General features: G+C 40.9%; 1 protein-coding gene across 1 annotated transcript in view; it reads left to right on the top strand.

The window, feature by feature from the left end:
* The window catches only part of dnah7 (dynein, axonemal, heavy chain 7), a 213,750-nt gene extending 207,850 nt beyond the window's left edge, over positions 1 to 5,900 (top strand). The window contains exon 67 of the mRNA XM_064945130.1: positions 2,450 to 5,900. Coding sequence (XP_064801202.1) covers positions 2,450 to 2,656 — 207 coding nt within the window. The 3' untranslated portion in view covers positions 2,657 to 5,900. The remainder of the gene's footprint in view (positions 1 to 2,449) is intronic.
* Positions 5,901 to 13,184: the final 7,284 nt, after the last annotated feature.

The following is a 13,184-nucleotide window of genomic DNA, read 5'->3' as shown; positions in this document are numbered from 1 at the left end:
CGGAGAGAGCCATGATTCTGTGAACAGAGTATGCTACAGTCCCTGATGTCTCTATGGAAGGAGATCCTCTCCCTGAGCTCATCTACTTTACTGTCCAGGGACTGAACTTTAGCGAGTAATATACTCGGAACCTGTAGATGGTGTGCACGCCTCCTGAGTCAAACTTAAAGTCCACTCCAAATACCTCTTCTCAGCCAGCGCCATCTTAGAGTAGCCTCTGGGATAAGTTCAATTGCCTTGGGAGGTACGAACAAAGGATCCAATTCTGGAAAGTCATACTCCTGGCCAGAATGCTAGTCAGTTACTGCCGCTCTAATATCCAAAAGTTATTTTGGCCTCCCGGGTGGCGCAGTGCTAGCTGTGCCACCAGAGACTCTGGATGTGCGCCCAGGCTCTGTCGCAGCCGGCCGCGACCGGGAGGTCCGTGGGGCGACGCACAATTGGCCTAGCGTTATCCGGGTTAGGTAGGGTTTGGCAGGTAGGGATATCCTTGTCTCATCGTGCACCAGCGACTCCTGTGGCGGGCCGGGGGCAGTGTACGCTAACCAGGTTGCCAGGTGCACAGTGTTTCCTCCGACACATTGGTGCAGCTGGCATCCAGGTGGATGTGCACTGTGTTAAAGAGGCAGTACGGCTTGGTTGGGTTGTGTTTCGGATGACGCATGGCTTTCGACCTTCGTCTCTCCCGAGCCCGTACGGGAGTTGTAGCGATGAGACAAGATAGTAACTACTAGCAATTGGATACCCCTCGAAAATGGGGAGAAAACGGCGTAAAATAAAAAGTTATTTTCCGGCTATATGTAATAACACCAAAAAAAAAAACGTTCTGGGCTAATAGTGTAAGAAATAACACAAAATAATAAAAAAAATACTGCAAGGTTGCTTAGGAACTAGAAGCAGAGCTGCCATGTCTTTCGGCACCAACTTAATTCGATCTGAACATGTGTCTGATGAATAGCTGTGAATCTAAGCTTTCTAATGATTTATGATTAAAGGGTATACATGAACAATAATTTGTTGAATACTGACATTGTCATAGGGTAAAATACAGTTAAAGTCGGAAGTTTACATACACCTGACCCAAATACATTTAAACTCAGTTTTTCACAACTTCCCTGTCTTAGGTCCGTTTGGATCACCACTTTGTTTTAAGAATGTGAAATGTTAGAATAATAGTAGAGAGGATGATTTATTTAAGTTTTTTGTGGTACAGTGCAGTGTGTTTGAATCCTGGCCTTAGTGTTAAGATCCTGATGATGTTTGTTCCAAATTATTCAGTATCTATTGGGTTTCCATTTCATGTCAGGACAATGTCTCCATCTTCCCTCGATGCATAGCGTTATACTTACATAAGCCTCACGGTGGTTTCAGAGGATAAAGATTAATGTATTCTTTTCCCATTAATTCCACCGGGCATAGAGAGAGAGGGATAATATCTTCCCATGTGTCAGTGGACCCATCTGTAGTGAAACTGAGCAGATTCTAGCTATATTCTGTGTCTTAACTCCTATGAGGCAGCTCTTTTTATCAGACTACAATACCCTGTAGGTGCCAAGGAGAGTACAAACAACAACAAACGGCAGAATAAAAAATTCTGCTCCGTTGTTCAACCCAGGAGATTGTTCCCAGCTTTGTGTTCAAAGCTCTATCTCAGGGCCTCACCCAGGCGCATCAATTTCAGCCCAAACATGGCAAGCGGAATAACAAAGTTTGTCCTCTCTTATCCTCCCCTAGTTTTCTAGAGAGGTTCTTAATTACAACTTGATATGGTGTATGAATAGTGTATTAAGACATTAAAATAGATTGCTAGTGGCAGATTCCTGCAAGAAGCTCCCAGACAAAGTATAACTGATTGCTTTGTTCGTTTTCTCAGTTGTCCCCCCCCCTCTTCTTCTTTGCCCTCACAATGCCGGCTGTTGAATAATGCACAAGCATTTTCTTTTTAATATTCAGACATTTCAGGGCAATCTTATTATCAAAATTTGTTTTGACAACAGCGGAACTTTATTAAAAATGTGTTTATTATTTGTGGGGGAAAACACAACACTGTCAGATTTTAAATGCAAATCTATCCAGCAGCTCCTGCTATCAAATTGGATGAGGATTTCACAAACTCACTTTTGTGAGAAGTTGAGTGTTCCAGTTTATCCCTTTTTGTTTTACCAGACCTGCTAATGTACCTGAGGGACTCACTCTCTCACTACTATTGTATCAAATGTTACGTCACCAAATTTCCAACTGGTTTAATTGTTTAATTCTCTGATGTTGTCCCAACTTTCTTCCTCACATCCATTCTCCATTCCATTTCCTAAAACCATTATCCCCCTTGTCTTTTCTCCTCGTCATTGTCCTCTTGCCTAATCCTCATGTGGACATCATCCCCCTCTCTGCCTGTACCCTCTCTCTCCATTCTTATCCTCCATCCATTCTTCCCTCTCCTGCCCCCCAGATGTGGCTGAAACCCATCAAAAGGCAGGACATCCCCCAGCGTATGTGCTACCTCTCCCCCGTCTACAAGACTGGCGAGCGTCGCGGCACACTCTCCACCACTGGCCACTCCACCAACTACGTAATCGCCATGGCGCTCAACTCTGACGTGCCCGCCGAGCACTGGATCAGACGAGGGGTGGCGCTGCTTTGCCAGCTCAATGCATAGACTTCCCCTATGCTCTGTTTTGCATCTACTATCTATCCAGTTTTATGTAAGAAGAGTTATGAAAAGGATGTTCTCTGGCTTGTTTTCTTTTCCCACACAGTGCTTCATGAATGTATTGCTGAGAATAATTTGTAACGATATTTTACTTTGATGGGCTACGGAAGCATATACAAAAGCACAAGTGATGAGGATGAGCCCAAAACCTAATAGATGCAGCGCCTCTATATCCACAAGCACTGGACATTGAACCTTTGCATGTTTCCATAGCCTTGTATTACATAATTGAACATCAGCCTTAAAATCTTAAAATTCGACACTGCTGATTGCACAACAGCTGAGTGTTTCAACATTTTGATTAGTCTGCCAACAATGATTCCCATTACATTTTCACAATAATTCTTAATTTCTATGATGTATCTGTACATAGTGCAACATTTTATAGCAACAAAACCTTCTTTAAACTAATCAAATGATGTTTAAAATTCTCCAATGACAGATACCAACACAGAGAGAATAAGAACAATCTTGTTCTGAGGGCAGCGCTGCAGAATCAAATGTGATCAGAGATGGGTCATTTCACCACTAGAGTGCCTTTTTTGCAAAGGTAATTTGGTAACAAAAAAAACAGTTCAAATCCATAAAAAAACATGTTTCCCAATCTCAAGAGTTTAAATTAAGAAAATATACTATAGTAGGTGCCAATTAAAGTAACAGGGTTGAAGTAAAAAAAAAATGTAAATCAACCATAACTCCCGTTGTGACAAGGGATGAAGGGAAGATTGTTGTGTGCAACAGGGATAATTTCACATTAAAAATGAAATTGTTAAAACATTTCTAGTCTATCTATTCTAATGAGAGACAAACATAAATTAATCACCAATCACGTGAAATGAGTAATAATCTTAAAAAATGACTTGGCTCACATCAACACCATCATGCCGGAAACCCTAGACCCACTCCAATTCGCATACCGCCCCAACAGATCCACAGATGACGCAATCTCAATTGCACTCCACACTGCCCTTTCCCACCTGGACAAAAGGAACACCAATGCTGTTCATTGACTACAGCCCAGCGTTCAACACCATAGTGCCCACAAAGCTTATCTGTAATCTAAGGACCCTGGGACTAAAAGGTTTAAAGCTGACCTTAGTATGGCAGAAGATGTTAGCAGAAAATAGGATCCCCCCATTATAGTGAATGGAAAAATCTTCATGTAAATAAAACAATTTTTCGAAAACAATAATGGAACCAATAATTGCTTCTAATGCACCAGATGTACTGTATGTCCTTGAACTGATTCTTTTAAAATCACACACAAGAGAAAGATAATGGCAGCCTGCAGTAACCCATTCGGCCTTTGACTTGAGTAACTCAATGAGAGGTGGCAGCAATTTTGCAACTAGTTTGCAACGTCACTTCCTGGTAGCTCAAACTGCCCATTTTATGTCCCTAAGGTTGCATTTACACAGGCAGCCCAATTCTGATATTTTCTCCGACTAATTGGTCTTTTGACCAATCACATTAGATCTTTTCACATCAGATTTTTTTCAAAGTTGATTTGATTGTTCAAACTAATATCTAACAACTCGCAACAATACACACAGGTCTAAAAGTAAAATAATGGAATTAAGAAATATATAAATATTAGGTGGACCAATGTTGGAGTCCGGAGTGTAAATAATATAGTACCAGTCAAAAGTTTGGACACACCTACTCATTCAAGGGTTTTTCTTTATTCATACAATTTTCTACATTGTAGAATAATACAGAAGACATCAAAACTATGAAATAACACATATGGAATCATATAGTAACCAACAAGGTGTTAAACAAATCTAAATATATTTGAGATTCTTCAAAGTAGCCACCCTTTGCCATGATGACAGCTTTGCACACTCTTGGCATTCTCTCAACCAGCTTCACCTGGAATGCTTTTCCAACACTCCATCACTCTCCTGCTTGTTCAAATAGTCCTTACACAGCCTGGAGGTGTGTTTTGGGTCATTGTCCTGTTAAAAAACAAATGATGGTCCCACTAAACGCACACCAGATGGGAAATACTGTGGTAGCCATATTGATTAAGTGTGCCTTGAATTCTAAATGAATCACAGACAGTGTCACCAGCAAATCACCCCCATATCATCACACCACCTCCTCCATGCTTCACGGTGGGAACCACACATGCGGAAATCCTCCGTTCACCTTCTCTGCATCTCACAATGACACAGAGGTTGGAACCAAAAATCTCAAATTTGAACTCATCAGACCAAAAGACAAATTTCCACCGGTCTAATGTCTATTGCTTCTGTTTCTTGGTCCAAGCAAGTCGCTTCAGCATTTCGACCATGAAGGTCTGATTCACGCAATCTCCTCTGAACAGCTGATGTTGAGATGTGTGTTACTTAAACTCTGAAGCATTTATTTGTGCTCCAATTTCTGAGGCTTGGTAACTCTAATGAACTTATCATCTGCAGCATAGGTAACTCTGGGTCTTCCTTTCCTCTGGCAGTCCTCATGAGTGTCAGTTTCATCATAGCGCTTGATGGTTTTTGCGACTGCACTTGGAAAAAAAATTAAAAGTTCTTGAAATGTTCCGTATTGACTGATCTTCATGTCTTAAAGTAATGATGGACTGTCATTTCTCTTTGCTTATTTGAACTGTTCTTGCCATAATATGGACTTGGTATTTTACCAAATAGGGCTATCTTCTGTATACCACCCCTACCTTGTCAAAACACAACTGATTGTCTCAAATGCATTAAGAAGGAAATAATTTCCACAAATTAACTTTTAACAATGCACACCTGTTAATTGAAATGCATTCCAGGTAACTACCTCAAAAAAAGATCAGAATTTGGCTGCCTGTGTAAATGCAACCTTAGAGACATAACATGGGCAGTTTGATCTACCAGGAAGTGACGTTGCAGACCAGCTCTTGCTGTCCCCTCTCCTTGAGTTACTCAAGTTGAATGCCGAATAGTGTACTGCAGGCTGCCATTAGCAAAGAAATTATCCTGAACTTATTCTGTGTGCAATTTTAGAGTTCAAGGACATGCAGTACATCTGTTGTATTAGAAGCAAGTATTGGTACCATAATTATTTATTTAAAAATATATATATTTTACACAAAGATTGCAATTTTATATTTACATGAAGATTGCAATTTTTCCATTCACTATAATGGGGGATCCTAATTTTCTGTTAATTTTCTGCTAATAAAAAATTAAGAAAAACCCTTGAATGAATAGGTGTGTCAACATTTTTGTCTGGTACTGTATATATATATATATATATATGTGATGGGATGTTTAGACATTATGTACAGTATGTGGATAGAGTGTTTAGTATTCAGTTGAAGTCAGAAGTTTGCATGCACTTAGGTTGGAGTCATTAAAACTCATTTTTCAACCACTCCACAAATTTATTGAAAACAAACTATAGTTTTGGCAAGTTGGTTAGGACATCTACTTTGTGCATGACACAAGTATTTTTTCCAACAATTGTTTACCTCAGTTGGAGGTATGGATGTATTTCAAGGCTTACCTTCAAGACTGGCACATTCCCATCATGGAAAAATCAAAAGAAATCAGCCAAGACCTCAGAAAAATAATTGTAGACCTCCACAAGTCTGGTTCAGCAATTTCCAAACGACTGAAGGTACCACGTTCATCTGTACAAACAATAGTTCGCAAGTATAAACACCATGGGACCACACAGCCGTCATACCGCTCAGGAAGGAGACGTGTTCTGTCTCCTAGAAATGAACGTACTTTGGTGCGAAAAATGCAAATCAATCCCAGAACAACAAAGGACCTTATGAAGAGGCTGGAAAAAACAAGTACAAGAGTATCAATATCCACAGTAAAACGAGTCCTATATCGACAACCTGAAAGCTGCTCAGAAAGGAAGAAACCACTGCTCTAAAACCTTCATAAAAAAGCCAGACTATGGTTTGTAACTACATATGGGGACAAAGATCGTACTTTTTGTGGAAAGGTCCTCTGGTGAAACAGAAAATGTAACTGTTCTTCAATAATGACCATCTTGATGTTTGGAGGAAAAAGGGGGAGGCTTGCAAGCCGAAGAACACCATCCCAACAATGAAGCACAGGGGTGGCAGCATCATGTTGTGGGGGTGCTTTGCTGCAGGAGGGGCGGGTGCACTTCACAAAATAGATGGCTTCATGAGGCAGGAAAAAGATGTGGATATATTGAAGCAACATCTCAAGACATCAGTCAGGAAGTTAAAGCTTGGTTGCAAATGGGTCTTCCAAATTGACAATGACCCCAAACATACTTGCAAAGTTGTTGAAAAATGGCTTAAGGACAACAAAGTCAAGGTATTGGAGTGGCCATCACAAAGCCCTGATAGCTCTGTCAGGGGGAATGGGCCAAAATTCACCCAACCTCTGGTGGGACGCTTGTGGAAGGCTACCCGAAACATTTGACCCAAGTTAAACAATTTGAAAGCAATGCTAGCAAATACTAATAGAGTCTATGTACATTTCTGAAAGAAATTAAAGCTGAAATAAATCATTCTCTCTACCAATATTCTGACATTTCACATTCTTAAAATAAAGTGGTGATTCCAGCTGACCTTAGACAGGACATTTTTACAAAGATTAAATGTCAGGAATTGTGAAAAACTGAGTTTAAATGTATTTGGCTAAGGTGTATGTAAACTTCTGACTTCAACTCTCTGTAGAATACATAGGATAGAATAGGGTATATTTTCAGCAATAGTTGAATAGGATGGCATTGACTAGAATACAGTATATACATATGAAATGAGTAGGTACACAGTATGTAAACATTATTAAAGTGACAAGTGATACCATGTCTATGTAAATAGGGCAGCAGCAGCCTTTTAGGTGCAGGGTTGAGTAACCGCTTGACAGTGACTAAGTTCAGGACAAAGTATTGGGTAGAGTCCGCCTTGTGATGGCTATTTAACAGTCTGATGGCCTTGAGATAGAAGCTTTTCGGTCTCTGTCTCTGCTTTGATGCACCTGTACTGATCTCACCTTCTGGATAATAGCGGGATGAACAGACCGTGGCTTGGGTGGTTGATGTCCTTGATTTTCTTTTTGGCCTTCCTGGGACAGTGGGTGCTGTAGGTGTCCTGAAGGGCAGGCAGTGTGCACCCGGTGATGCGTTGGACAGACCACACCATCCTCTGGAGAGCCCTGCGGTTGCGGATGGTGCAGTTGTTGTACCAGGTGATGAAACAGCCCGACAGGATGCTCTCAATGGTGAATCTGTTAAAGGTCTTGAGGGTCTTAGTGGCCAGGCCAAATTTATTCAGCCTCCTAAGGTGTGGGTTGACCATTTCAGATTGTCATTGAATTGTACGCCGAGGAACTTTTCACCTTCTCCACCGTGGCCCTGTCGATTGTGGATGGGGGCTGTCTCCATCTGAAGTCCACGATCAGCTCCTTCATTTTGTTGATGTTGAGGGAGAGGTTAATTTCCTGGCACCACTCCGCCAGTGCCCTCACCTCCTCTCTTTAGGCTGTTTCATCAGTGTTGGTAATCAGGCCTACTACTGTTTTGTTGTCTGCAAACATGATGATTGCGTGCGTGCGTGGCCACTCAGTCATGGGTGAACAAGGAGTACAGGACGGGGCTGAGCACGCACCTTTGTTGGGCCCCTGTGTTGAGGATCAGCATAGTGCTGGGCTTGTTTCCTACCTTCATCACTTGGGTCGGCCCATCAGGAAGTTCAGGTGTTTAGCTTGTTCGGAAGCAAGACATCGGTGTCCATGACATGACTGGTGTTCCCTTTGTAATCTGTGACTGTCTGGAGTCCCTGCCATATACGTCTCGTGTCTGAGCCGTTGAATTGTGACTCCACTTTGTCTCTGTAGTAACGTTTTGCCTCTTTGATTTCCTTATGAAGGGCATAACTGCAATGTTTGTATTCAACGATATTCCCAGTAACCTTGCAGTGGTTATAAATGCGGTGGTTAGCATTTTCAGTTTTGTGCGAATCTATCTACGGTTTTTGGTTTGGTAAGGTTTTCTAGTCACAGTGGAAACATCATCTATTTATACTTCCTGATGATGTATATGTCAATGTTATTCTCAGAGGCAACCTGGAAAGTATCTCAGTTTTCCTCATCTGTGACCAATCAACTCAAATCGGTCTGTTGCAAAATTTTAAAGTGTTTTTTTACATTGGATAAAAGTAGAGACTCAGAGCTACAAAATTGTATATCATGCACTACAGTTGAGGAACCATGGGAAAGTAATTCTGCTTTGAAAGTTGATACATTTGTAAACTCACTTTTGAGAAAAAGGCATTTGAATGTTTTGGTACTGCTACTGGAGAGACCTTCTTTGTCTACACACATTCAGCATTGTTCACACCTTCTTGAGCTTTAGCCCCAGCAATCTCTTTAAGGGGGAATAGGGATAATAAGGGCAGGCATTTATTTAAAGTACAGAGGAATGTCGAGGAGGGGAGGACAGCAGGAAAGGACAGAAGAGAGGAGGGTATTTTTTACAAGATTAAGAGTGGGACACAGCCAGTTGAATAAGTCCATAAATGTGATGGGAAAGCATCCAACAGGGAAGTATGATTATTGTCAGGAAACAGAGAGTGTGGAGCATGTATTGCTACAGTGTGGGCAGTATCAGAGGGAAAGAGAGAGGCTGAGATCTAGTGTGAGGGAGAAGGGGATACAGGAAATTAGTCTAAAGTGTATATTGAGTAGAACGTCATTAGATATAGTCTCAAATATTTTGTTATCTTTTTTTAAGACCAACCGCCGATAAACCCCACTGAAAAAGAAGAATCTCTATAAGGGTTGATTCGAGCATTATCTATTAACGGCAGTCAAGCACCCAAGCTAACTTGCTAGCTACTTCCAGACACAAATGAGAGAACAGCTCACTGAATATTACTCGTCCTAGCAGAGTAGGCTGTTCTGTTATCCAGAGCGTTGGTGACTGCAACTGTACTGTCAGATTGTCCATTCGTAAATTCAGAGTGTTTCGCTCTCGGAGCGCACCCTGGACGCTCTGGCCGATGAGTAGGGTTGATCCGAACTTTCTGACCTCACAACAGCAGTCAAGCACCCAAGCTAACTGGCTAACATTGGCTAGCTACTTCTAGAAAATGAGATGACAACCCACTCTGATGATTTTACTCACCCTAGCAGAGCTACATAGGCTGTTTTCATGTTATCCAGAGCTTTGGTGATTGTAACTGTGCTGCTGGCAACAATTGAATTATGTTTTCTTTGCAGACATTTACTGACACTGGCAATATTCAATGTGTGTTGTACGTTCTTAAATTCATCAGTTATTCTGTGCAATGATACACTCAGACAAGAGTGTTCTAAAGTCGGAGTAGATGGCCAGACGGAATTTACATTAGCTAGCTAGCTAGGTAAACAATGTACCATTATCCCTACTCATCATGTTACTTCCCTGCATGAATCTGCAGGTTGCTAACCAACCAGGTTCAATGTTAGCTAGCTAACATTAGGCTATAGCTAACCAAGCAAATGGCTCCGAGATATGAATAATAAGATCATACACGTAGCGTTACCTAGCGAGCCAGCCAGTTAACATTAGCTAGCTAGCTAATAATACAATAATACAACTTGAAATGAAACCACTTTCTGTCCAAAATTAGAAATGTGTCATATCTGAAAATGTAGCTAACTAGACTATCTTACCCGTATCTCCTATCGGATGCCATGGTTTCCCTTAGTTTGAAGATGTAATCCAGCGACAGGTGTTTTCTCCATGTCCTTAGCTATCATACTCAATTTCCACTGATTTCAAAAAACTGTCCTCCAAAAAGTGGAGAGCAAAACTTATGCAGTTTTCCTACACGATACATAAACAAAAATCTGTGTTAGACGGGATTACCTAGACATACTGACCAGCTCAAATAGAAGTGTGCTATATAGCAGACCAATCCAAACTCATCTCTCAGTATGTCTTGCCCACTCATTATCTTAGCCAATCATGGCTAGCAGGAAGGTTGCTCACTTTTTCTTCAGCTAAAATGACGAGGCTCATAATTTAACCATTTTATTCGTATTTAAAGATTTCATTCAAGTTTGTTTAACCTCTTTGGGCTAGGGGGCAGTATTTTCACGTCCGCGTTCAGACCTAGAAGCTAGGATATGCATATAATTGTTAGATTTGGATAGAAAACACTCTAAAACTGTTATAATTACGTCTGTGAGTATAACAGAACTGATATGGCAAGTGAAACCCCGAGGACAAGCCATCCCCAAAAAATAAATTTCACCTTACCACTGTTTTCAATGGCTAGTACTATAATTGCAGTTCCTAGGGCTTCCACTAGATGTTAACAGTCTTTAGAAAGCGTTTCAGGATGGTTTTTGGAAAATGAGCCAGAAATTGTAGTTTTTCTAGGTTGCTCCCATTTTGGCTGTAGTGTTTCCAAGAGCGTGTAGGAAAGTGCCTTCTTTCTTGTTTATCTCCGATAAAGACAATAACGATTCTCCGTCTTAAATGTTATCGTTTATTTGCGTAGGATGATACCTCTTGTTTCATTATAAACGCTGTTTGACCTGTTTGGAAAAGTTTATTAGTAATGTTTGGGATTCATTTTGTATGCATTTTGACGGAGGGAAACTGAAGCGCACCAGCTAAACTGAGTTTTTACGGATATAAAGAAGGACATTATCAAACAAAAGGCCCATTTGTGATGTAACTGGGATCTTTTGGAGTGCCAACAGAAAAAGATCAAAGGTAAGGCATTTTTTATATCACTATTTCTGACTTCTGTGTCGCACCTCCCTGGTTAAAATATGTTTGTCATGCATTTGTATGATGGGCCGCTATCCTCAGATAACCGCATGGTTTGCTTTCGCCAGAACGCCTTTTTGAAATCTGACACAGCAGCTGGATTAACAAGAAGTTAAGCTTTATTTTGATGTATTGCACTTGTGATTTTATGAAAGTTAAATATTTCTAATAACTTAATTTGAATTTTGTGCTCTGCAATTTCACCGGAAGTTGTCGAGGTGTTCCGCTAGCGGAACGTCTAGCCGTATTAAGGCACCTGAAAGTTGACATGTTCAAGAAGGCATTTCTGCCAACAAAAAAAACATGTATTTAAAAAAACTAATACCTGAGACATACGCCTAGTTTCATGAAACGGGTCGCATATTTGCTTTGCTAAAGTCTCCAGCTACAATAAATCCAATAAAATATGTGGTTTCCAGTTTGCACAAAGTCCAGTGTAGTTCCTTGAGGGCCTTGTGGTATATGCTTTAGGGGGAATATACCCAGGTGTAACTATAAGCGAGGTAAGAGGTAATATGGTCGGCATTTGATTGTGAGGTATTCTCGGTCAGTGAACAAAAGGTCTTGAGTTCCTGTATGTTATCACAATCGCACCATGAGTAGTTAATCATGAATCATACACCATTGCCTTTCTTCTTCCCAGAGGATTCTTTGTTCGTGTCTGACCAATGTACTGAGAACCCAGCTGGCTGTATGGACAGGTACAATGTGAAAAATAGTATTTTACAGTCCTTAATGTCTCTCTGGAAGTAGATCCTCACCCTGAGCTTGTCTACTTTATTGTCCAGAGACTGAACATCACCGAGTAATATACTTGGGAGAGGTGGATGGTGTGCAATTCTCTTGAGTCGGACTAGAAGTCTAGTCCGAATATCTCTTCTCCTCTGGCGGCGTCTGTCACGAATACCACCGAAGGTGGCTCCCCTTCCTGTTCGGGTGGCGCTCGGCTGTCGTCGTCACCGGTCTACTCGCTGACACCGATCCCTTTTTCGTTTGTTTTTGTCTAATTGTTTTCACCTGTTCCTTGTTGGGGTTTTGGGATGGGTGTTATTTAAGTTTGTTTAGCCCGCTGGTGTTTGTGCGGGATTGTTGTTATTGTTACGTTTGTGGTTATTGTTGTCTTTTGGGTTTTCGCTGTCCAGGTTTTGTAACTAAGGTTTTGGGTTTGTTTGCACCTGTGTTTAGGGCTTCATCCATGTTTGGACCTGTTACTTTGTAGACGACATTAAAGCGTTTTTTCCCGTTTACTTTTGCTCTCTGCATCTGACTCCACACCCATCACTCACCCACCGTTACAGTGTCTTGGAGCAGCCTCTGGCATAAAATCAAATCAAATTTGATTTGTCACATACACATGGTTAGCAGATGTTAATGCGAGTGTAGCGAAATGCTTGTGCTTCCAGTTCCGACAATGCAGTAATAACCAACAAGTAATCTAACTAAACAATTCCAAAACTAATTTCTTATACACAGTGTAAGGGGATAAAGAATATGTACATAAAGATATGAATGAGTGATGGTGCAGAGCAGCATCGGCAAGATACAGTAGATGGTATCGAGTACAGTATATACATATGAGATGAGTATGTAAACAAAATGGCATAGTTAACTTCTTGCGTCGAGCAATCCCTGATCCGGGATTCTATTCATAGTCTCAAGCTCATTAGCATAACGCAACGTTAACTATTCATGAAAATCGCAAATGAAATTAAATAAATATATTTGCTCTCAA

This window comes from Oncorhynchus masou, chromosome 29, assembly GCF_036934945.1.
Source record: "Oncorhynchus masou masou isolate Uvic2021 chromosome 29, UVic_Omas_1.1, whole genome shotgun sequence".
In the NCBI taxonomy this organism is placed as follows: domain Eukaryota; kingdom Metazoa; phylum Chordata; class Actinopteri; order Salmoniformes; family Salmonidae; genus Oncorhynchus; species Oncorhynchus masou.
This window is presented reverse-complemented; position numbering and strand designations above follow the sequence as displayed.